Source organism: Lentinus tigrinus (genome assembly GCF_003813185.1).
Source record: "Lentinus tigrinus ALCF2SS1-7 unplaced genomic scaffold L226scaffold_3, whole genome shotgun sequence".
Classification (NCBI taxonomy): Eukaryota; Fungi; Basidiomycota; class Agaricomycetes; order Polyporales; family Polyporaceae; genus Lentinus; species Lentinus tigrinus.
Window position 1 is genome coordinate 717,879 of NW_027137912.1, and position 23,182 is coordinate 741,060.

A 23,182-nucleotide genomic window follows, 5' to 3' on the forward strand; every position below is an offset into this window, starting at 1 on the left:
AGTACTTTGACTTATCTCAGATCCTCCTCGTGGGAATTTGATCGCACAGCCACGGTCTTCCACCGCCAGTAAATGCCAAGCGCGTACGTGGCGTGACTAGTTGGCTGCTTAGCAGATGCTCCATAGGTCGACATTGAGGCGCAAAGGGATTACTCCGTCGTTGGGAGCTGTTGACATCCTTGAACTTCCTCAAAGTTCTGGCTCTGTCAAATCAGATCGTGGCAGATGGGATTCCCTCTGGATGTTCCGTTGCATGTGAAGTATATCCAGTCTTTGGGCGAGGTGAGCACGTACTCCATACTCCCCTGAACAACCCTGACTTCATCCCCACCAGAACAAAGATGATCTAGTCTATCATATGACTGCCCACCTGAGGATGAATGCGGTCTACTGGGGACTGACCGCTCTGTGCGTTATGAAGAACAAGGACGCGCTGGACAGAGAAGAGATGATCGACTTCGTGATGAGTTGCTACGACGAAGAGACAGGTCCAATCCTTTCGCACTGAACCCTGGGTGCCTAGAAATGCTGACAATGAGCACACTAGGTGGTTTCGCCCCACATCCAGACCACGATCCGCATCTACTCCCCACCTTGAGCGCAATTCAAATCTTAACCATGCAGGACGCACTTGACCGAGTGAATATCCCTCGGGTAGTCAAATGCACGTATCAGTGCTATTCAGGATCTGCCCCAGTGTGCTCACCTACTTGCACTAGTCATCCTGTCCCTCCAACAAGAGTCAGGTGTCTTCGCCGGCGACCAATGGGGCGAAATTGACACGCGTTTCTTGTACTGCGCTGTCAACGCGCTTTCGCTTCTGGGCCATCTACACGAGCTTGATGTGGAGAAGACCGTCGGCTACATCACCAGGTGCAGGAACTTCGACGGAGGATTCGGCAACAGAGAAGGCGCAGAAAGTCACGCTGCTCAAGGTGAGTAATATGATTCTCAAACTCCTCTGCACTAACTAACATCCCAGAAGTGTTTGTCTGTGTCGCGGCCCTTGCTATCCTTGACAGACTCGAGGAAGTCGACCAGGACACGCTTGCATGGTGGCTCTCTGAGCGTCAACTTCCGAGTGGTGGGCTCAATGGACGCCCCGAGAAGCTTGAGGACGTGAGTTGGATCATGTTCTGGGCTTGATGTCACTAGACCCTCATCTCCCCAACAGGTGTGTTACAGCTTCTGGGTGCTATCGGCTATGTCCATTCTGAACAAAATTCCCTGGATCAACGCCGACAAGCTCACAGCGTTCATCCTCTCCGCTCAGGTACGGACTTGTCTCGTGCTATTCCCATACAGACGCACTCATGCCCCATGTTCCCTCGCCTAGGACCCGGATCACGGTGGGATTGCGGACAGACCGGGGGATCAACCTGACGTATTCCACACCTTGTTCGGTGTAGCAGGTGCGTGTCTTTGGAATACTCTCGTATACATTATGCTAACTACTCTGCTCAGGCCTGTCGTTGCTGGGTTATCCGGGGTTGGACGATCTCGACCCCGTCTACTGCATGCCTGCGAGCCTGATTGAGGCGAAGGGCCTGCGCAAGGGATGGTCTGCCCTCCCGCGTAAGATCTCTGTATGAGATGTATCCTCTAGATCGTGCTGTAATTTTAGCGAGAAGTTAAGAAGCTACCAAGGTTACTGGGATATCCTCGTCGGGGACGGCAGCGTCCGCATGAAGCGGAGGAGGACGTATGACCGGACTGCGGACCGCGTTGTTATCTGTTGTGCACGTGGACTGCATCGGGGAGATTTGGGCGTGATTGCGTTCTGCCATCGGTCTGCGCGCAGGGAGCTTGCGCTCAGGAGAGCGCGCATTAGGACTTCCTGAATCCCACCATTGTCACCCTTTTCTCTTCGTCTACCACCACGGCCATCGTGCCCTCGCCATTGTCGTCGGGGACCCTGCCATCGCGCCAACAGTCGATCCCGTAATGAGCGGCAGCACAGCCCTCGCATCGGCCTCCAAGCTCGGCGATCTGCTTGCCCAGCTTTCCCTCAATCCACCACAACAGTGGCCCCAGGTCGAGCTCACTGCACAGAGCCTGGCCAACGATCTACGAAGCAAGGATGGTTCGCTGCCTCCTCTTTGCTCTCTTGCGTGCTGCATGCCCACCCGCGCCCTGTAGTTGAACAACAGACTGCGCTTGGACAAACACTGCTTACGCAGACCTTGACTTCCCTCCTCAAGGGTGCGCTCAACGACACTGCGAACTCTAAGCCTGCTATCAATGAGCTCCTTCGCGTGGCCGCCAACTTGTGTATGGACCATGGTACGTATACTAACTGTGCGCAGTCGCGAATAGAATTGATCGCGTGCGCACCACAGACGAGAACAGAGGCTTCTTGCTCGAGGCTGGCTTCCCTCAAACAGTGCTCAGTCTTCTCGAGAGCTATGCTGAATCTGTCAATCCTTCCCAACGTGAACCCTACCCCATATCTATACCCGATCTCAAGATTATCAAAACTGCGATTGGCTTCCTCCTAAACGCCAGCGTAGGCTACGGTGCGTGCCCAGCTGTTCGCTTCAACGTCATGTTCACCTACCGTACCAGACGCGGTGAAGGATCGATTGATCTCTCTTGAGGCTGCTATGACCATTCTGAGGCTATCTACCGCAATATACCCCGTCGGCGCTTGGTTGCACGCCCCTCCCAGTGAGGCAAATTCTGAAGAAGTTGCTGAGGCTTGGAATCTGCGTAGCACGTTGGCCGCCTGGTCGTGGAGGGCTATAGACGAGCTGCGAGGGGATGAAGAGTCCGATCATCGTAAGTCGTTTGTTGACAAGGCTACCTCTGTTCTGGCTAAGATGCTCCTAGAACCACCTCGCGTAGTGTTTGGACAGGACGCGCTCCCTCTGCTAGTGATTCAGTTGAAGGCCTTCATTCCACCTCACCCTACGCTGCCGGAAGGTTTCGAGACTGCTGCGTCTCGTCGAAGTTTGGTCCAAACCGACTTCGACATATATGAGCAGGTCTGCGGGCTCATTGAATCGCTGTGCATCGACGTGGAAGACGTCCGTCTCTCGCTTGCCCGTGGTCTCACCTTCCCAGACGAGCATGGCGGTGTGCCATGCCTGTCGGACCTACTCACGTTTGTGGAGAAGGGCGACTACCCGCCATATTGGACTGCGGAAGAACGCCCATCAAAGGAGAAAGGGTTCGACCTTGGCAAGGGTGCTGTGGTGAAGGCAATAGTTGAGACAGCTGGCGAAGAGAAGAACACAGACACACTGTGGGATGATTCGGAGGCCGACAAGCCTGGAGGGGAGTTCGTGAACCGCATGGTGCAGTGGATACGCACACACAAGAACCTGAAGGCGAGTGACCGGGACGACCTAGTAATTTGCGCTACCCTCAGCCTTGGCAACATCTGCAGACGAGGTATGTCACGCGTGTGTCAGTACTTCGCGAAATTCATGCAACTCTGACCCCTCTGCCGGCAGACGCTCATTCGACTGCGATTGTCAAGCCGCCTATATCGCTCGCCCCCGATCTTGCTGCCCTGCTGGAGCCCGATGCTGATATTAAGGTGAAGCATGGCGTCATAGGGCTTCTGAAGCACCTGGCGCAGACGCAAGGCTGCAGGGCTGCACTTGGCGAGGCATGCATCATTCAGCGGTTGGGGACCTCGCAAATCTGGGGTGAGAAGGCGGACATGGTGGAGATCGTACAGGTGGCAGCCATAGGTGTTGCGAAACACATGTGCAACGGCAACAGTGAGCATGGCTTAGCCTTTTCGGCGTCCATAGGGTTCGCTGATCTAGGACTTCGTCCTATCTAGTCGATAACACGTTCGCGCTCATCCTCCCGGACGAGAGTGGCTCGCCGCTGAGGCAGATTTTGGATCTCGTGTTGCGATCGGACTCCATTGCAACGAAGAGCGAGGGCACGCGTGTGCTCGTGAACGCAGTCAAGTCGCTGTGGTCGACCGATCCTAAGACCCTGGACGAGGAGCGCGCCAAGCGGAGGCAGACTACGATGAAAGCCGTTGCGACGGAGCCGTGCGTGTCCGCACTGGCTAGGCTGATCGGACGCAGCAAGCGGTATCCTACCCTCATCAATGAGGGCGTCGTGGCGCTCTCGTTGATCAGCACACACCCTAACGGAGGTATACCGACGCGCCTTCCCTTCATACCACTACGCAGCTAACGCACGAATTTCGCTTTGTGTTTCGTAGGCACGCTGGTATTGGACTCCTTGCTCAACCCCCTTCCTGCGGAGGCCATACGGACAACGTCACAACCACTCTCGGCTGTCTCTGCTACGGAGGGATCGCCAGTGGTGGGCCCCAGACGCGCCCTGGATATGCTCATTAGCGTGCTGCGCGACAGCAGCGCACTGAACGTTCCTCCCGAGGTCCGAGCAAACGTGTGCGCGCTGCTCGGACATCTGGGCCGGAAGGGCGTTGTTGCGGAGGACAGAGCCACTGATCTGCAGCGGATGAAGGAGAGCACTCGAGTGTTGATTGAGGCGCTCGCGAAGGAATCGGATGAACAGGGGAATCCTAGGGTGGCCGTAGCGGCGAAGCGTACTCTGGAGGCTTGGGAATAAGTGATGTGCGGGGATACGGCAACCCTACTTGAAGACCTGTAAGTGTTGTGAGCGCTGTCGTGACTGCATGTATGTAGACTACTTTGTATCGTTGTCCTAGTACTTCATGTCGTTTTGGTTGTAACGATGGGGGATCTTCATCAACTGTTGCTCGAGTCTTCAGTATACATTCGGTGAGATTCCAATCGAACGTACTAATAGTAGTAAGTTACAGTACACAAGGTACTCCTCTTCCTCCCTCAGCAATCGCTCGCCGGCACCCGGCGCCGGTAACTTAATAGCCGGTTCTGAGGGCAAAGTGTGGCAGAGCGTCATCCAACCTGAGTAGCAGCACTGCAGCAGCCATCGCTTCGTGGGTCTCGGACGCCGGCGACGGTGGCCTCGGTTACGTATGGACTTTCTTCTCTCTCTCCCATCGTCCACAAAATTCGGTCCTGGCATGTGCAAGACTCAAGCATAAGTCTGGCAGATCTAGACTCTCTCGCGACGTTCATTCCTCCTGCAAGCTGTCGTGCCGAAGAATGGGTTGCCTCTTCAGCTTCTTCTCAGCGGCTTACTATATTCCCAAGCTCTTCTACGGTCCCACTCCCGCAACTGTCGCTGCAAGGACCTCGGCTGGGTCCAAGGCCATAGACAGGGTCTCGCTGCGCGAATTCGTGGAACTCCGGTGTCCGTCCTTGCACAAGGAGTACCGACCCGCATGGTGGCTGAATAGGTGCGGACCCAACGCTTCGTAGCATGTAAATCTCCTGAAGCGTACGGCGCAGTGGGCATCTGCAGACAGCGTACTGCGTGCTTGGGGACTTCTCGAAAATAGACAGGGTCGAATACGACAGGTAAGCAGGCACCGCAACCGACCCCGCCGATTACGCATTATGAACCCTACATGCACCCCGCGCAGGAAGCTTATTCGGACATTGGACGGTGGAACCATGTGAGTTCTAGTGGTGCTAGCCTCTATGTGGAAGCGTGCGTTGCTCAACGGCATACGCATCCAGCGGATTGGATTTCACCCCTCCGGCCCAGGAGCGCACACTCCCCGATGACACGCCGATCGTCGTCGTCCTACATGGTCTAACCGGTGGTACGGGCTGACTGAGCCGGCTTACGGTGCGTCGGAGTGCTCATAGTCTGTCGGCAGGTTCACACGAGTCCTATGTGCGCTCCATCCTAGCACCAGCGTGCACCCCTGTAGAACAGGGCGGTCTGGGCTACCGCGGTATCGTCGTAAACTTTCGCGGGTGTGAGTGATCGTCCTCCGCTGCCCTTGGATGCTTCTGTTAATCGCGCCTCTTTCGCTCGTCCCTAGGTGCCGGAGTGCCTGTTACGAGCCCGCAGCTCTACTCGGCCCTACATACCGATGACATCCGGGTGGCTGTCATGTTCATTGCGAAGATGTATCCCCAGGCTCGGCTCATAGGCGTCGGCTTCTCGCTCGGGGCGAACGTACTGACCCGCTACATAGCTCAAGAGGGTCTTACCTGCCGGCTCGTCGCAGGTTGCGCGCTAGGCTCGGTGAGTCCGCCGAACTGGCACTGTCTTACGCATCCGCCGCTGAGCCTCGTGTGCTGATGCGTGGCTTGCACGATAACCTAGCCGTGGGACCTGTTGGTGTCTAGTGATCGGTGCGTCCCTGTCCTTATTCAATTTGACGCGTTGTCTGGCGGGATGTCATGTTGCCTGCCGGAACTTAAAAGGTTTGCCGTTTAGCATGGAAAGCAGTTTCCTGCACCGGCGTATATATTCCCGCGGGATGGCCCAAAATCTCCAAAACCTTGTCGCACGACACAAGGAGGAATTGGCCAAGTTCCCGGATTCTGCACTGTACAAGAGCGTGCAAGCGTCACTGCCGAGGAAGAACATGACATTGGTCGAGTTCGACGATGCCGTCACGCGCGTTGCAGGCGGATCCTCCCCTCCCTTCCCCTTCGACTCGGCCCGTGACTATTATATTGCGGGTTCAAGCCACAATGTGCTGGGCGACATCCGGGTGCCGTTCCTGGCGGTCAGCTCCGCCGATGATCCCATCGCAAGCACGGTCCCCATCGGTGAGACGGAGAACGGATGGGTCATCATCGCTGTTACGAACGGCGGCGGACATCTGGGCTGGTTCGAGGCAGGGAAGCGTTTCGGACAATTGGAGAGGTGGATACGTAAGCCTGTTATTGAATGGATAAGGGCCATGGGCGAAGACTTAGTCGTGGAGGGGGAACGTGGCCGGCCGTTACACGAGGTGGACGGTTTCCTCAAGGAGATCGACAGAGATGCCATCGGATGCAAGGAAGTCGAGGGGGGTGGTCATGTTGTCGGCGTGGAAGGCGAAGGCGGACTTCTTGCCGGGCTATAGATATTGTACACTCATAGAGGTCTAGACTACAACTTACAGGTCTCGGTACGGTGCTACGGGTGGTGTAGGAGTACAGTTCTTCAATCGCTATCGCTGAACGTGACGTGATCTTCGTCGTTGTCTTCGTCCTCCATCGCGGTCCGGTCGTACTGACTAATGTCGACTGAGACCGCGTCTTCCTCGTTGAGGCCTTCGTCCAATGTACCGAGGTTGCGGTCGCGCTCGAACAGTTGACGGCCTGGAGCGGCAGGGCTTGAATTATATGCTCATCTTCGGGTATTGAAGTACGCACCAGAGAGACGCGTGTGCATTCTCTTATACTCTTCCCTTTCCTTTGGAGATAGGCCCTTGAGCCTTTCTTCCTCTTCTCGCATGCGTTTCACGGCCATCTCCTTGTCGAACTTTATCTTCCATGCTTTGAAGGACTCGACGGTGACAGGTGTACCTCGAGTCTTGGCTTCCTCCGCCTAGAAACAATTCAGTCGGACATGCGCGCGGTGCCGAATGACGGAGAACCCCCTCACCTCGAGAGTGCGCCGTTCCATCTCCATTTCCTCTTTTCGTATGCGTTCTTCCTTCTCGCGCATGAAGACAGACAGTCGCTCTCTCAGATATGTAATCAGTGTGAAGGTCATGGCCATGCCCAGATTTTCTTCTCCCTAATCTCGCGAGAAGTTAAGGAACGCCGAGGAGGGATACGCGACGGACGTACCACTTTCTCCATTTCCCCAAGGAGCTGTTCAATCTCATCCTCGTCTAGATTCCCTCGCTGCACTTCTAGTGAGAATTTTGGCAGGGCATCGGGGTATCCGTCCGGATACTCGACGTTGAGGGCTACCGAGACTGCGCGGTCGTGAGCTGGTGCGGAGTGATGATACAGTGGCACACTCACGCTCTTCAACGCCATCCACGGGGTCATCAGGCTCCACGTCTATGCGTATTTCCCTTTCGGATAATTCTTTGCATGAGTCTCAGCTCGCGGTGAGGACGAAGCAGGACGGATGCGACGCACTTGTGAGCTCGTCGGGGTAGATCGATTCGAGTACCTGCGCATCGTGATCAGAAAGCATCGGTTGTGATGATGCATATACGCACCTCGAACTCCTCAGTGAGCACCTCTGAAGACATGACGAGAGCGCTGCTGAGATGCTTGTGCCCCAGACGCGACCGCGGTATCGGAGGACAGAAGCAGGAAGCGGCGGTGGCTGGGGTACCAGTCACGTTCTTTCGTGAGCGCGTCTTCGCGCTGCTGCACTTCTTCCTCCGCGTCCACCATGCTTCCCGTCCGCCAGTTCACGGCGACCGTCCTACGGCAATGCTCTAGACATACCTCTGCTAGTGTAGCTCTCGCTCATCATTTACGCTCAATGTCGACCGAATCCTCGCCCAGTCCAGATTGGACCAACCTCCAGAAGTCGGACAGTCCCCCCGGTCAATGGAACCAATTGTGGAACATCGCTTCACACAATTCCAAACCAGAGTATCAATCGGACAAACAGCCACCAGAGGTCATATGGGCGAACTGGGAGAAGTTACAGGTGGCCCATCTTCCCAGGCCGCATACCCCCTACTTTGGTGAGTCCCGTACATTGTGATGCGTGTAATTGACCTGTTCACCTACCTTGCACAGGACGGAGCGTTTACGTGGAGAAGGGTGACGTGCAGTCTGCCCTCGTCAAGCTCAAGGGCATCCTCACGATCAACGCGGTCCGCCCCAGTCATGTGCGGGATGAGAGGCATGAGAAGAAGGGCGAGAAAAGGAATCGCCTCAAGAGCCAGAGGTGGAGGAGACGCTTCGCGCATGAGGTATGTCATGCTACCAGGTCATCGCCAAGCTTAAATTAACGGCTTTCGCAGGTGAGGAAGAAGGTGCAGCTCGTCAATGAGATTCGTGCCCGTGGTGCATGACGAGGGTCCATTATTCCATTCGCATTCCTGTCTTCACAGCCCGGCTTGCGACAGACGCCATCGACCTGTAGTATGATATGTAGTCGCTCTTGACGATAATCGGGTCATTGGCCCTGGTCCACTCTGATGCCAGTGTATACAACGTGTCGGTCCAAGACCGAGATCGACAACAGTCCGCAGATAGGGGGGACTGTTTAACTGGTCAGTTTCAGATGCATGACCCCGCAGTGCGGTCTGGGTGTTGCTGGTCGCAGCTGCGCGTAGTCTTGAGGTCGCTGTCGGACCACCGGAAGGATCTAGTACTCTGTGTGGGGAACCGGAGGTATTTTCATTTCGCGCCCCTCCCGATGTGAAAGGCTAATGTGTCGGCGGGCAGACCTAAATCGTCCCGAGCGTGGCCTGGTGTGGCGGGGTCCAGAATCCAGATCTCGCAACCTCCACCAAACATGTGTTGGCCACGCATGCCGCCTCGTGTTGAGCACGATGAAGATACTCGCATTTTATCAAATTTTCCGCTCGTTGCGTTACCGCATCGGTGTGAAGATAAAGCTTGGGGGGACTTACGAGCATGGCTTCGCCGCTACATTCAAGGGACCTGTTGATTTGGACAGCAGCACTTCGAACGGCTTCTCATGGAATCTCATCTTCCGTTCGTCCGGGTCGAAGCGGCTTCGTCCGGCGTACGACAAGATCGCCTCGCACTGTTCAGCATTTTTTTGATCGACTCGAGTGAGGCGCCGCCCCGCGACAGGTATGTAGACTCATGCGCATATGGCAAGAACGGGGGGCCCCAAGCCTCACCTTGCAGGTTCGCCGGTTGCACGAGAACGCGGTCAACATGCAACCGGATTAGGCCCCCAGTACGCCTCGCTTCCAGTCAAGTGATGGGATTCCGTCCCGTACTTATACCCCGCCTTGGTTGGCCCAGTGCCGACACCAAGCAGCTCCCACTTCTCCGCGCCAGGTCGCCCCTGCATCTTCTACTTCTATTTCTACTTCTACACAGTACTTATACACACCTCCCTAGTCGCAATGTGCCACAACGTAAGTCGACTTTTCTCAGTGGTCGACGCCGTACGGCATCGCTGACACGCCGGCGGGAACGGTTGGCGCACACCATAGGTCATCGACGGCCGCCTGCACCTCCTTTGCCAGCACTTCATCCCGATGTCCACCCGTCAACAAGACTGCCTGCGACCGAACTGTCTGTTCAGCAGGAACCACGCGCACCCAGTCGGTGAGTTTGCACTCCCATCGCGCCTCCTACGCGTCCTTCCCCACTTCCCATCCTCCTGCTTGTGAATCGCTTCTTTGGTCTCCTCACGCCACTGTTGAGCGCGTACTGACGCAATTTCTTGGGCGTGGCACAGGCTGTAGGTCAAACTCCTGCGCAAGAATGATGCAGCCGCCGCAGCGCAACCCCATCAGAATTAGCGAGAGCTTGTGCGCAGACTGCATCATGCGCGGCGGGGGTCGCGGGGTCCTCGGTTGCTCCTGATGCGCCTCGCCATGCCCCTGCTCGATATCCCCCAGGCTCAACCCGTACACCCTTTCTCCCGCCCCAGAATCCAAACCTCCAGCATCTTTCCATACCCCACCACATCCCACATCATCACATCCCACTCCGCAACCTGCTCACCTCGAGTGCAAGGTCTACTTGGCGTCGATGGCGAAGTACTCTATCGTCGGCGCTGGCGCTGGATAATTCTTTTCGTACCTGCTGCACCGGACATTTAGCTATTGTTGTACTTCTATCTATTCCCTGTACGCGCTCTTGCTTAATATGTATCTATATCTACCAAACGCCTCACGCCACAATGCCATTGCACCCGACTGCCTTCATCGCGCCGATCTCGTATCTCCGTGTGATATGAACGCCTGATCTCCAATACCCGGCACGATCTCCTTCATCTTCATAGTCCACAACAGGTAGCTCGTTTCCGGTCTATGACAACAGCCTGCATCCCGGCCCCACGTACCTCATGCTGCAGGCAGTGTAAGCCCCTAGCCGGCTACTTGAGTCAGCTGTCAGTGACTAGCGGCTAACACACGTCCACCGCGCATCCGCAAGTAAAAACCCACTTATGGCTGGCGCATTAGCATAGTCCTACCGCTCTGCCGAAGACAAGTTTCGACTTCCGAACTTTCGGAATCTGGTTCAAAGCCAGCGAGATGTGTCCCTCGCTTATGGCCCGGTACACGACCTACCCAACATACGTGCAGCCGTCTGACCGTCCCGCGAACCTTCTTCAGCTCCTCGGAGTCGGACAGTATATCCTAGTATATCTATAGGGAGGATCGGCGGTTGCTCAGCTCCAGGAAGGCGAGGCTTCGAGAGAATTGGAAACGCGGAGGACTGCGGGTCTTCGCGAGGCTGCTGCTCCGAGGTGGCCTGCCGCTGTCGGATGCGGGCTGGGAGTCGTCTCCGTTCCGAGCTTCTGTGCCGCTCAGGGCTGGACAACCGAGCGCGTTCCTGCGCCGCTTCTACCGCTGTGATGAGGGCCGTGTCTTCGGAGTCGGAAGGCGAGTTGCCTTTCGTCGTGAGGCGTCGTCGTTGTAGCCTGGAAGCCTCAGAAGGCTAGCCTTCTGAGACTGTGGACGGTATTCTAGTCCGAAGCGATGTCGGAGGCCCGGGTTGCCATCGATGCACGAGTGAGTATGCACACAGACGGATGCCGATGTGCGACGCACCTCATGGTTGTGGCCATTTGTAACGAACACGAACGCAGAAACTGAAGAAGGAGTCACCGTCAACCTGAGGTCACAGATGATTGTGATCAAAGGAATTGATATGCGCAACTTCGCGAGGCCCTTCGCCGATTGGGAGCAACTCTGCTAGTGTGGAGACTATCCCGAGCGTGACGGACTACCATTTGGTTAGCCCTCTGATCAACGATGCGTGCAGAATCCAAGGGAAGGCGTACCTTAGGTAGGTGACTTTTCGGACATCATGACTCGAGCGAAGAGATTGCGTCTAGGCTAGTGTACTATATGATAGTACCTAGTAGCCATCGGAGTAAATGTATTGGCTCACTTGTTACTCTTGACTGACCAGGTTCAGATCGAATGACAGAAACAGTCTCTTATACTCCAGAGTATGCGACTCTGTCAGGTCTAACCAAGTTCAACGCGACGGTCTAAGTCTTGCGTGACCGTCGCTGATTTCCGAATCGGAAGTTGCCGATGTGCGCTCTTGTTCCTCATGGTGAGGAGTCCTTGTTCAATGTTCACTACACGACAGGCATCGCCCCAGAACCGGAGGCAGGAAAATGTCCGATAATTACTTACCCGGTTAGCCTTTCTCTGGGCTTTCTGGCGAGACAGGCTTCATTTCATGGACTTGTTGCTAGCCTCTCCCACAGTAACAAAGGAATCCTATCCTGAGTACACCAACGGCACGGAAGGGCATAGGAATCTGGCCTATCCTTTGTCTGGATAATTCACCACAGAAATGTCACCTTTCCTCCCCCCTGAAAGCCTTCCTATTGGGCCATATCATAATTTCGGGTGACTGGAAATGTCTCTTATTACGGCTGAATTTTCCGGACAAAGGAAGTGTCGCCTTTTCCTCACCTTCCCAAGGGGTCGAAAGGACACTTTGAAAGGCGGCCTTCGGAGAATCAGGATATCTGCAGCATAACGGAGAGTAAGGTGGCCTCTTCAGTGACCGAAAAAGTGCGGATAATGATTGTGAAAGGTTGACCGGGTAGAGAATTACCGTAACTTTTCTTGCAGCCGGTTCCGGGGCGCTGCCGACCCTGAGGCTAGCCCCAACTCTTTGTCCTACTTAATATTGCCCTTGCTTGGAGACGTTGTCAAACTTGTAGTACCTGTGGCGATGGGCTACTATTCCCGTTCTGATCCTTGTTGTCGCCCGTATAGCCACAAACTTCAAGTTGAAGCTCCGCGAAAGCGACAAGTTGTTGCCTTGTGCGCTATGACCAGAATATCGTGAATGCCATATAGCCTTACGACTTTACAGGATGCATTCTCGTCTTGTGCTCCATGTTGGAAGACTTCGAGACTGTCAACCCCACGATCGATGTCGCCACCTTCATCTTCCAGTGCTCTCGTTTTCCTCCTTCTGCCTTGTCCTCTGACACGCTTCAGCCTCATGAAAACCTGCAGCGATAAGGATGACCCTTTGGCTTCCCTTGTGTACGCTTCGTCCCGATATCCTGTCTACATTGGTGACACTGCCTCGGACGCTGAACGTGTTGTACTTAGGGCCGTCAGGAGCCCAAGGAGGCTATTGTGATTACGTAAGACAGATGAGGGCGCCTGGGCCAAGTCAGCCATTGTTCTTCGACAAGGACGGCGTTGTCGCGACTTGCATGCCCTGTCTTTGTCTTACTTGCCTTGTTGTCTCGGATATCCGTTGATTATCTACGATGAAGTGCAGGACGCGTGTTGCCATGGGACTACGAAGACCTGCTTTCGATGTGACCTCCTCAATCCACACCGGCTTGGGAGTTCATTCGCCTTCATATACCACCTGCAACGACGTTCCGCCAATCCACTCATCCCCCAACCATGGCGGAAGTGCTATACAACACAGCTGGTGCCCTGCTGTCTTATCTGCCATACATCATATCTACCCCTACGGCTCCCGGGCCTTCATCAGCTTCCTCTCCGCCTCCGCCGCCTGCTCCCCCGTATGCTCACCATAACCTACAGCACTATCTCAGTACGGCTGTGATCCCCAACATGAAGCTTGCTTCGACTGTGCCAAGCGTATTTGAGACCGGAAGCAAGAGCCCCGCCGACTATCTCAAGATACACCACGAGTCATACAGAGAACTGCAGTCGATGCAAAAGATTGACGATTTCAGGGCCCTAGTGCGGAACTGTACGTTCAATTTCATCCCGTGTTCGGTGAATATACTGATGAATATGTTTTCAGTCAGTGCCCGCGTACTTCCTGCGACACCCACTGATGGCCAGGAGCGATATCCTGACATCACGGTTCCTGCCCCGGGATATGATGTCTTGCCCCGACATGAAGATGCTCCAAACAAGCTGCAGACGTATGTTATTACCCCACCAAAATATTCAAAATCTCACTCTCCACTCTCTTGCAGCGTCGTCGATTGGGTCAAGAGTTTCCCGATTCGCACCATCCACCGAATCATGCAACTTGTCTTTCCAGCGATGTTGAAGTACGACATGACCGTCGAACAGGATCACGATGGAGCCCTCATCCAGTGGATCAAGTGGGCAATCGATGCAGACACTGTCACTGAATCCGCCGACATGACACGGCCTGCCATGACCGTCTTCGTCCAGGCACCGTGGATTGTATCCAAGAAGGATCTGGAGGCATTTGTTACAACATCTGTGGTAGGAAGGACTGTACTTAAGTGCGATCTCGTTAACCTCACGTCGTTGTTAGTTTCCCAAGAAAAGCCTCGCTATCGTGCCCTATCGCGACGTCCAACGGCGGTGGGGCAAAGTGTACGACATCTGTTCCCGGAACCGATCCCACTATTTTGTCCTAACGACGTATTGGGGATGGGTCTTCGGCGCGTTCTCCGAAGGTATGCGCCCTTCGACGTACTCCGAACGTTACGCTGACAACTTTTTGCAGAGTATACCCGTGCATGGGTGTCTGAAGTCATCCCGAGTCAATCTCAAGATCCCACGGTTCTCCAATGCCTCTTCTATTGGTTCGCCTCCGCGCTTGACTGTCCCAAAAGCTGGAAAATACCAATGGTTAGTGACGAGATCTCATGGCCGCCATCTACATTCCGGTCGGTTTGTCCGATCAGATCGGATGGGCAATTGGACGATAAAGTCCTGGGTGCTCTCAGTAGTTGGCCGTAACCTATGCCTCTCTTCCGATATACGAGCGTTGAGGATGTTTCTCATGACAAACGTTTATGTAGGTCTTCGAGCCCTATCAGGATGATTATGCAGGCTTAGACTTGCCCCAGGAGCAGCACACGGTTCCTTCCATCTTATTCCCTCCCCCACCTTCGGATTCCGAGTGGACTGCGCACAGCGATGGTGCGTACTGCTTGTTAGGCGAATATGCGTCTGGGCAACTGATTGACACTAATCGCAGCACGGTCTCAAACGCCATCGGGCGTCACATCCGAAGATGACGGCGATACTGTCATGAATATGGTCGCTGCTGATAGTGAGAGCAAGCCCAGGCGAATTCCCATGGGCCGATCGAGAGAGGGCGTGGCGACATGGCAAAGTAAGCTGCGCGCTCCGTCTCCCGCGCCGTCCAACGCCTCCAGTGCCATGACCTTTACTTCGGCAGAGTTGGACTTGGCTGGAGCGCACCGTGCAGGAGGAGGCTTCATGCATGGTGGTCGTCCAGCAGTCTACCACGACTCATTGCCGACACACGACGAGGTCGAGGAGGAAGAGGAGGAGGACCGCATGCAGACTGAGGACTAGTTACTGGCCATCGTCGCGCTGCTTTCGTCCCGCTATCCGTTGCTGTCCCTTTGCTTTCGTGCTGCTCAGTTATGACATGGATTTCCGGTGCCAATCGATTGGTCGCTGCTCCGCCTTCAGTTTCTTGATCAGTCGTTTCGTCAGGTAAAAAACTACACGTTTTTGACGGTGCATGGAGCTACGACACGGTGTGGCAGTGTGGGTCTGACCATATCGCTTCGTTTCCTTCCGTCATTGTCCAACTCATATTGTCGCGATTGGTGGCTGCTCCGTACTCAGGCCCATCGGAGTCAATGTAGGGCACGGTGTGATCAGTGCTCTCTCGATTTGCATTTTCCTTCGTTAGGTCTCGCTGAGTAGTCTCGGCCTATACTACGCCATGACTAGAGGTTCAGTATCGGATTTGCAACCCTATGGTGAACACTTGCAATCGCTTACTTGTCAAGGAAGGAATAGGAGCAAGCACCGGCGTAAGTGCGGCGACGTGCCGACGTTGTCGAGTATTGACACCAGATACCAGTACATTACGACTAAGTGGAGGGGGCGGGGTATAGATATGAGTATATAATGACATTGTCTACAAGTTGTACATCGTCTGCATGTCTCACCGGTTCGCCAGTCCGCTGACCTTCCACGCCGCATTCGCCCTGAACCACTCAAACGTCGCCAAGAACCGCAAGACCTTATTCCGCATCCACCCAGGGTTATACGGGATGAACCCAAGTAAGTACTGCCGCCTCGTGGGGATCCAAAGCATCTTCTGCAGGTCCTTCACGATCCCAATGACCGTCAACGCGCGAGAACGACGCTCCGTCGCCCACGCCTTGAGCGGAGCCTGCAGCTCCTCCACCTGGCAATCAGAGGACGCGGATGCGGCCCGAACGTACTCGGTGAGCAGAGGCGCGAGCTTGACTCCGTCTCTGATGCCGAGGTTCATGCCCTGCCCGCCCATCGGGGGGTGGATGTGCGCAGCGTCGCCGATGAGCAAGACTGGCCCAGCGCGCCGCGGGGCATCAGGGGTCTTTCCCGGAGCGTGCGTGAGGAACGTGTCGGCGATAGACGAGAACGTGCGGAAGCGGCTAGACCAGACCGTCTTCGTCACCTGCACGCGGGGCGTGTCCTTGGGCAAGACGATGTTCGGGCCCCAGCGGTCCATGAGCATCTGGCAATACTCAATGTCCGGGGCGTGCGGCGGCACGCCCAACTCATCGGGGATGCTGCACGCGATGCGGTAGACGGTCTCGTTCGTCTGGTCTGGGTAAGGCGTGCCGGGGAGTGTGATGTAGAGGAACGCATTGTCGTTTGAGACGACAAGATTGATTGCGTCCTGCAGGAACGCGGACGTGGCATTGGCGAAAGTGACGTCGGCGATAATCATGTTGGCGAGGGAGGGGTCTTTTGAGTCTGTGTCGACCTGACCATAAGGGTTTGCCCAATTCACATTCGCGAGCTGGCGGATCTGTGACGAGAGTGAAGAGATCAAGTCAGTGGCGCTCGCGCGCTGGGAGTAGGTTGGCAGATCGCAGCTTACGGTCGAACGAGAGCCGTCTGCGCCTACGACGGCGCGAGCGCGGAGAACGTGTCCATCCTCGAAGACCACGTCGGTGAAGCTGGGGTCTTGCTCATTGGCCCTCATATTGGCGACCTTGTGAGGTCGATGAACTTTGATGCCCCGTTCCTCCGCGACTGTCCCGATCACTTTCTCTGTAACATGTTGCGGTACGCCGAGGATGTAGTTGTATTTGGTGTACTTGGATAGTGGGGAGAAGAACGCAGTGTCGATGGGAGATTCGTCTCGGCCAAGCCATATTGTCGTCCGTTTGACCTGGTTGCCCTCCTTAACTAGGCGTTCGGCGCAGTCGATAGTTTCTAAGGCCTAGAGATGCGATAAGTCACTATGATGCTTGAATCGTGAATCGGTGACAAACATATAGCAATGGAGGACAAACTACCCCGGTCCTAACCTAGATCTTCTGGACTGAGGCGTCGATGCAGCATGAAGGTATCTCAACTTAGTACTACATGTGCCGCCTCGACAACCGGCATGTGCATTACGTCTGCCCTCTTCGTACACATGCGGGATGCGTTCACGACACCTCGTACCTGTAACCTGACTCCCCAAAAGAAGTGGTACTTGCCTCGATTGTAGCGGCGTGTATTGCGACAGCACGCGAAGTGTTCTCCCCTTGCAGAGCACTGTCCACTACGACTACGTCCGGGCACCCGTTCTTCTGGAGGGCGAGTGCAAGGACCATACCGGTCGGACCAGCGCCGACGACAAGGACTTGTGCGGAAGAGGGGAGGGCCATGGCGGGGGAGTTGTAGGAGACATGATGGGTGTTCCCATGCTTATATACTGTGCGATGGGGGGCGTCGAGGGGAGCTGGGCATGGATCACGGGTAACAGAATGCTGTCATCGACGTCCAAGAAGATCCTGCGGCGGAGTTGGTCTCGCCGTAAGTATATCACGCACAGCCACGCGCTTCCCGACTCGTCCGCACGGACAGGCGCCGGTATCATAATCCCACTCGACCACCATGTCTGCAGTCGCCGTCCCCTGCCAGTCCTCCAACTGCCCCAACGGCCACCCTCCTTCGCGCCTCGAGTGTCCCACTTGCAACAAGTCCGTCTCCTCTCCTCTGCCCTACTCCTCCCGTTCTTACCGTCGTTCCCATCAGGCTCGGGATCAAGGGGTCCTTCTTCTGCGGTCAGGACTGCTTCAAGGCCAACTGTAAGTGCTCTTAGCGACCCTCCGATCAACTCGAATTTGACATCTCCACCAGGGGTAGCTAGCTCATCCATCACCGCGTTGTGAATGCACACTCATCAACCCCGCAGAAAACGCACAAAATCATCCATGACCTCGCCACTCCGAAGCACCCGCTCCTAGACGACCCCAACATCAACAAAAGTAGGTGGATGCAATGCCTCTGACGTGTCTCGCCCTAATGCGTAGCCCAGACGGCACCTTCAACCCGTTCGGCACCTTCAACTTCACGGGCACCATCCGGCCCGTCTACCCCCTCTCCCCCAAACGAGAAGTCCCCCAACACATCCTCGACCAAGCCCCGGACTACGTCAACGATGGTACGCTCAAACGCGTCCTATACGCTGTTCCTCGTGCGATGTGAGTCTGCCGCGCTCACTCCTGTCTACCCTCCCACTCCAGGCATTCCGACGTCCGAGAGCAGACGTGCCGGCCAGCCTCCGAAGATTTTGACCAAGGAGGAGCAGGAGAAGATGCGCAATGTGTGCAAGGTGAGCTCATCATCCTCTCCGCTACGTCCCGCTCTCAAGCGCCTCGTCAGCCGTATCCCATAGCCCCTTCTGACCACTCCCTGTGTTTGTCTCTGCTCCGTATAGTTGGCTAGAGAGGTCCTCGACATCGCTGCTGCCGCCGTCCGACCGGGCATCACCACTGATGAGATTGATGCCATCGTCCACAATGCGACGATCGAGCGCGGCGCGTATCCGTCCCCCTTAAACTACCGTAACTACCCCAAGTCGGTCTGCACGTAGGTTGTCTTGCCACTTGCTCTGGCAGGGACTCGTCTCACATCTCGCCCTCCGCAGGTCTGTCAACGAGGTCATCTGCCATGGTATCCCCGACCAACGTAAGCTGCAGGAGGGCGACATCATCAACATCGGTGCGTAGTCTATCTTCTTCAGAATGACAGACGGGATCATGCTAAGTCTTCTTACGCAGATGTAACGCTCTACAAAGACGGTGCGCAGTGACGCAATTCAGTAGTTAGTCAGAGACTGACTGAACCATGATTCTTCTCCCGTGTAGGTTTCCACGGTGACCTCAACGAGACCTACCCCGTCGGCCGCGTCGACGACGACTCATTGCGGCTTATGCGCACCGCGCGCAAGTGTCTGGACGAGGCGATTAAGCTCTGCAAGCCTGGAGCGCTCATCCGCGACCTCGGCAAGACAATGTGCGTACCCTCCCTTTAGTTCCAACCTCTGTACGTTACTATGTGCGCTTGCATCAGCTGCTGACCCACTTCTGGCGGCTCATACAGCGAGCCGATCGCACGACAGAATGGATGCTCGGTCGTACGCACATACTGCGGACACGGCATCAACGACCTCTTCCACTGCACGCCCAACGTGCCGCACTACGCGAAGAACAAGGCTATCGGTACCATGCGTCCTGGCATGACCTTCACTATCGAGCCTGTAAGTCTTTATGCCTTCTCCCTCCCGACTCTTCTTCTGAACGCTGAGTGTATGCGTGTGTGCGTGTTGGCGTGCAGATGATCAACCTCGGCCACTGGGACCTGGAGCACTGGCCTGACGACTGGACCGCCGTCACCATCGACGGGAAGCGCAGTGCACAGTTTGAGGAGACGCTTCTGTGAGCCACAGCTGTATTTGCTGTTGTCGTTGCGACGTAACTGACCCCTTTCACAGCATCACCGACACTGGCGTCGAGGTCCTCACGAAGGGTGCGCCTAGAAAGGACCTCGGACTCGAATGAACGCATGCGCTATCTGCATCGCAGTTCGAGCATGATCCTCCATCTACTGTACAACACACACTGTTGTCTTACTTGATATAACATGAGAGACATCGTCTATTGATGAAACAGCATGACATGGCATTATATCAGAACACGCAGGTACAATCGAGGTGAAGTGCGTTCAGGAGGCAGCAGAGTGGGAAGCTGTGAAGTGGAGTTAGAGTCGCGAGGTATCGTAGTGCATGGACGATGTGAATAGCGTCCGCCGTAGCCGTAGCAAAGTCCCCGACCAACCCAAGGTCGATCATCGTCCACAGACCACTCTCAACCTTGTAACTTCGAAAAAGGATCCCTAGGTCGCAGGCTTAGGCTTGGGCTTGGGCGTGTTGCCCTCGTCCATGCTATTCCGCCGCTTCTTCATCTCCGTGTTCAGGTCCTTCGTCGCCTCCTTGAACGGCTCCGCCCTGTCCACCCCTCCAATCACCTCCACGGGTACACTGTCCGACAGGCTCGCTTTCCGAACCCTATTCTGCTGCTGTCCGCCGCGGAAGTGCAGCCCATCCGTGTCAATGTGCTGCTCGCCCGTCGCTACCGCCGCAGTCATCGGCGTGAGCTGGCTGAGCATACCGCCGTTCGTGTTCGCAGCGCTAGATGTGCGGCGGAGCCGCTGGATGTCGGCATATGAGCTACGTTGGCTGCGGGGACGCGAGGAGAGCGAGTCGCCATCGCTCGAGGGGACGGCAAGGATGTCGTCGTAGTCGGGCGCTTCCTCTTCGTCGGACACGTCCGGTGTTGCTGCACGGCTGATCTCCTGGCTCCGCGTGCCCGCCCATGCACTCGTGCCGCGCGTCGCACTGCGTGTCCAGCCGAAGAGGCGTTCGTCGAGCCAGGTCTACGGATGGTGATGAGTAAGGATCAGGTCGTCGAGAGGGAGGACTCGCCATAGGGTGAACGAGAAGGTTGCCCTGCGCATCCACACCACCGGTGGCGCTCTTTCGACGCCAGATACCAGACTGGCCGGAAGAAGGCGGGGCGGTGGCAGAGGGTACTAGAATTCGCCACTGCGGAGGATGTGAGTATGCGGGAGGAATGGAGAGACGGGCCTAACGTACCTCATTGAAGTCGTCAAACATCTTGGGACCGTACTCGTTGATCACTTCTGCTAATTCGTTCGATACTTCTTCGCGCATGCGCTTAAGTTTATCAAGCGAACGCTGCTGGCCAGGTATTAAAGCGATCACTAGCGGCCTCAGGGACCTGTCACGGGTCTCAAAATCAGGGGACCGCCCGTCATTCTCAACCGCTCTGGACTTACTTGAGAACGTCCATCCCGGCTTCTCCGAACTTAAGCGCAGCGTACCCTATCATGGGTAGAATCATGAGGACGAGGAAGGGTGTCCAGATCCTCCATTTGAGCGGAGCGCCAGCCTTGACAGCTACGATGGTCGCGAGGGTGGCGTAGAACGCATACAAGATCGGAGTGACCCCGAGAGTGACGAGAATCTTCCATGTCGCGAGAACGTCGCGTCCCGCAATTTTGACCTCGGACGCAGCAAGCGCCTCTAAAAATTGAATGGAATGAGTCCGACGCCCGAACAACCCAGAAGACATTTTAACCTTTTGCCTTCTTGCGGGAAATAACGGATGCAGTAATGAAAATGGGCCCGTTCAAGATGACCCCAGGTAGTGCCAGGATGGTCCAGACAGTGAGGAGACCCAGCCGGTAAGTCAGGAGCCCGAACGTTTTCCATCCGGCCTTTTGTGCTAGAGGGACCTAATCGTCGAGACGTCAATACACGTGAAACACGGAATACGGAAGCTGTCGATCTACCTGGTGGTCGCGCAGGCCTAGATCCCTGAGCAAGCGGTTGTATTTCAACACATCGCCTCGGAGCTTCTGCACCTTGGGTTCGTCTTTGAAGTGCAGGTACCCCTGCAGGAACCGTTTGTTCAGCTCAACAACCTGGCCTAGGGTCAGGTGTTGGCCAGGTGTCTTGTACAGGCGCCGGGCGGCTTGTATGAGCTAAATGCGGTAGTGAGAAAATACCGACTACGTCATGAGCAGCGTTTCGTACCATGAGCGTGTCGTAGTCCGGAGCGCGAAGAGTGACAGTCTTCAGCGCGTCGTAGATAACATCCAGGAACTTGCCGACGGCCTCCCTCTTCTTTGGGCCTCCCTCCTTGAACATTTCGATGAATTCCGGAGGGACGTCCAGAGGCGAACCAAATTCGACGACCGCGCGCGACCGGAAACGGTGCGCATGGAAGTAGGACAAGCCGACTGGTACGATTTTGACCTTGAGATCCGGGTGGTTCGCCATGGCTCCAAGCGCCATTAGAGAGACACCGGCTTTGAGCGGCAGCAAGTCCGTGCGATCATGACTACCACCTGTTGACGAATGAAATGGATGTGAGAAAGATGGGGTCGACAGGGCAGAACGAGTGAGACGCTTCGATACCCCAAAGTCTCGAGGTAGTGACGATATGGCATCAACGTGAGTCGTCTAACAGCAGACAATGGGGATGTGGTAGCTTGCAGAGGGGCGGCGATTTGGCTGCGCGAAGCAAAGGCGTGACGCGGGTACGTACCTTCAGGAAATATACAGATAGCGCCTCCTTCCGTGAGGCATTGGTACACGTATTGATACATCTCGTGTTGGTCAACGAACGGCAGTCTCTTGTATGACAAACCCCGCTGGCCAGCAGCATGAGCCTCCTTGATTTTGTCCCGGACCTTCGCAATGCCCGAGAATTCCTTCCGAATCTTCAGTTGGGTATCTGACAGAATCTCTACGACTTCCGCGACACTCGACCCAACCGACCTCGGGAGCATGATTTGCATCTTCGGCGTGAACTCCGTGGTGAATTTGGTGCCATGACCGATAATGAGACATGGGTCTTCGTCCGAGATGGTGATGTGGCCCGTCCCGGGCTTCGCATCGTCAGCAGCTCGGACGACGGGAACTTGGCGTGTCCGAGTCTCTCAGTGAATGCGCCGCAAACATAGTAGACGAATACTCACTACTAGCCATCAACCCCGCAAAGAATCCAATAAACTTCCTCTTCATACTCTTCGCAGCAATAAGGGAACGGACATGACGTCTTGTCTCTCTGTGTACTTCTTGGTACAGTATGAGAGGGTCAAGGAACTGGATGGTAGCATTGAGTCTGTTACAGAGCATGCTGGGTAATCCACACGTACCTGGTTGTTGTGCGGTGCGGCAACGAATATGACAGGACCCTCACGAGGAATATTGAAGGCACCGCGCGGTCGTACTTCTCGAAAGAATATGTTGGTGACGACTCTCCAGAAGACGAGCGCAGCGTCGTAGACGATATCAGAGCTTTCATTGTGTTTGTTTGCAATGTCCATCTGGGCTAAGAGGTCGTGAAGTCGTTAGAGGCGGTTGTGGCCGCAGGTGGGGATTGGTCTGAAGTATGTAGAGAGAGAGGGCGCTAGCACGGCGATGACTTCAATCATGTGTCG

At 55.5% G+C, this 23,182-nt stretch overlaps 9 protein-coding genes across 9 annotated transcripts; 6 read left to right on the top strand and 3 right to left on the bottom strand.

Moving 5' to 3' along the window:
• Positions 1–110: 110 nt before the first annotated feature.
• Positions 111–1,688, top strand: L226DRAFT_500220 (rab geranylgeranyltransferase). Its single transcript, XM_067677756.1, has 8 exons — positions 111–282; positions 335–488; positions 548–664; positions 720–935; positions 986–1,119; positions 1,175–1,273; positions 1,337–1,412; positions 1,465–1,688. The coding sequence occupies exons 1-8, from the start codon at positions 226–228 to the stop codon at positions 1,590–1,592; spliced, it is 981 nt and encodes a 326-aa protein (XP_067540539.1). The 5' UTR covers positions 111–225; the 3' UTR covers positions 1,593–1,688.
• A 133-nt stretch (positions 1,689–1,821) lies between these two features.
• L226DRAFT_530170 (uncharacterized protein) lies at positions 1,822–4,576 on the top strand. Its single transcript, XM_067679778.1, has 8 exons — positions 1,822–2,083; positions 2,140–2,283; positions 2,340–2,516; positions 2,566–2,778; positions 2,830–3,393; positions 3,456–3,728; positions 3,794–4,120; positions 4,190–4,576. Exons 1-8 carry the CDS (start codon positions 1,945–1,947, stop codon positions 4,561–4,563), a joined length of 2,211 nt encoding a protein of 736 aa, XP_067540540.1. The 5' UTR covers positions 1,822–1,944; the 3' UTR covers positions 4,564–4,576.
• A 301-nt stretch (positions 4,577–4,877) lies between these two features.
• L226DRAFT_530171 (AB-hydrolase YheT) lies at positions 4,878–7,014 on the top strand. The gene is made up of 8 exons (XM_067679779.1): positions 4,878–5,278; positions 5,331–5,399; positions 5,465–5,497; positions 5,562–5,647; positions 5,705–5,806; positions 5,873–6,078; positions 6,160–6,188; positions 6,274–7,014. The coding sequence occupies exons 1-8, from the start codon at positions 5,085–5,087 to the stop codon at positions 6,908–6,910; spliced, it is 1,356 nt and encodes a 451-aa protein (XP_067540541.1). The 5' UTR covers positions 4,878–5,084; the 3' UTR covers positions 6,911–7,014.
• L226DRAFT_608949 (RWD-domain-containing protein) lies at positions 6,556–8,084 on the bottom strand. Its single transcript, XM_067685992.1, has 7 exons — positions 8,006–8,084; positions 7,923–7,956; positions 7,803–7,868; positions 7,623–7,753; positions 7,435–7,569; positions 7,203–7,377; positions 6,556–7,148 (listed from the first exon to the last, which is right to left on the bottom strand). The coding sequence occupies exons 1-7, from the start codon at positions 8,036–8,038 to the stop codon at positions 6,991–6,993; spliced, it is 732 nt and encodes a 243-aa protein (XP_067540542.1). The 5' UTR covers positions 8,039–8,084; the 3' UTR covers positions 6,556–6,990.
• Positions 8,085–8,277: 193 nt separating this feature from the next.
• Positions 8,278–8,818, top strand: L226DRAFT_566517 (mitochondrial 37S ribosomal protein bS21m; the record flags this gene model as incomplete). The annotated part of the gene is made up of 3 exons (XM_067683924.1): positions 8,278–8,485; positions 8,541–8,716; positions 8,768–8,818. 3 exons carry the CDS (start codon positions 8,278–8,280, stop codon positions 8,816–8,818), a joined length of 435 nt encoding a protein of 144 aa, XP_067540543.1.
• A 4,089-nt stretch (positions 8,819–12,907) lies between these two features.
• Positions 12,908–14,904, top strand: L226DRAFT_530174 (uncharacterized protein). Its single transcript, XM_067679780.1, has 7 exons — positions 12,908–13,667; positions 13,722–13,845; positions 13,900–14,158; positions 14,211–14,355; positions 14,406–14,699; positions 14,752–14,824; positions 14,883–14,904. Exons 1-5 carry the CDS (start codon positions 13,352–13,354, stop codon positions 14,639–14,641), a joined length of 1,080 nt encoding a protein of 359 aa, XP_067540544.1. The 5' UTR covers positions 12,908–13,351; the 3' UTR covers positions 14,642–14,699; positions 14,752–14,824; positions 14,883–14,904.
• Positions 14,905–15,639: 735 nt separating this feature from the next.
• On the bottom strand, positions 15,640–17,640 carry L226DRAFT_557288 (FAD/NAD(P)-binding domain-containing protein). The gene is made up of 3 exons (XM_067683168.1): positions 17,323–17,640; positions 16,758–17,102; positions 15,640–16,685 (listed from the first exon to the last, which is right to left on the bottom strand). The coding sequence occupies exons 1-3, from the start codon at positions 17,533–17,535 to the stop codon at positions 15,831–15,833; spliced, it is 1,413 nt and encodes a 470-aa protein (XP_067540545.1). The 5' UTR covers positions 17,536–17,640; the 3' UTR covers positions 15,640–15,830.
• A 124-nt stretch (positions 17,641–17,764) lies between these two features.
• On the top strand, positions 17,765–19,906 carry L226DRAFT_590363 (methionine aminopeptidase; the record flags this gene model as incomplete). The annotated part of the gene is made up of 13 exons (XM_067685607.1): positions 17,765–17,850; positions 17,906–17,958; positions 18,011–18,012; positions 18,066–18,138; positions 18,189–18,314; positions 18,397–18,485; positions 18,591–18,742; positions 18,801–18,874; positions 18,934–18,954; positions 19,021–19,168; positions 19,256–19,412; positions 19,490–19,590; positions 19,647–19,906. 13 exons carry the CDS (start codon positions 17,765–17,767, stop codon positions 19,711–19,713), a joined length of 1,149 nt encoding a protein of 382 aa, XP_067540546.1. The 3' UTR covers positions 19,714–19,906.
• On the bottom strand, positions 19,734–23,175 carry L226DRAFT_500229 (glycerol-3-phosphate O-acyltransferase). The gene is made up of 10 exons (XM_067677757.1): positions 22,898–23,175; positions 22,718–22,844; positions 22,285–22,659; positions 21,771–22,084; positions 21,527–21,718; positions 21,313–21,469; positions 21,011–21,257; positions 20,808–20,952; positions 20,637–20,756; positions 19,734–20,587 (listed from the first exon to the last, which is right to left on the bottom strand). The coding sequence occupies exons 1-10, from the start codon at positions 23,066–23,068 to the stop codon at positions 20,048–20,050; spliced, it is 2,388 nt and encodes a 795-aa protein (XP_067540547.1). The 5' UTR covers positions 23,069–23,175; the 3' UTR covers positions 19,734–20,047.
• Positions 23,176–23,182: the final 7 nt, after the last annotated feature.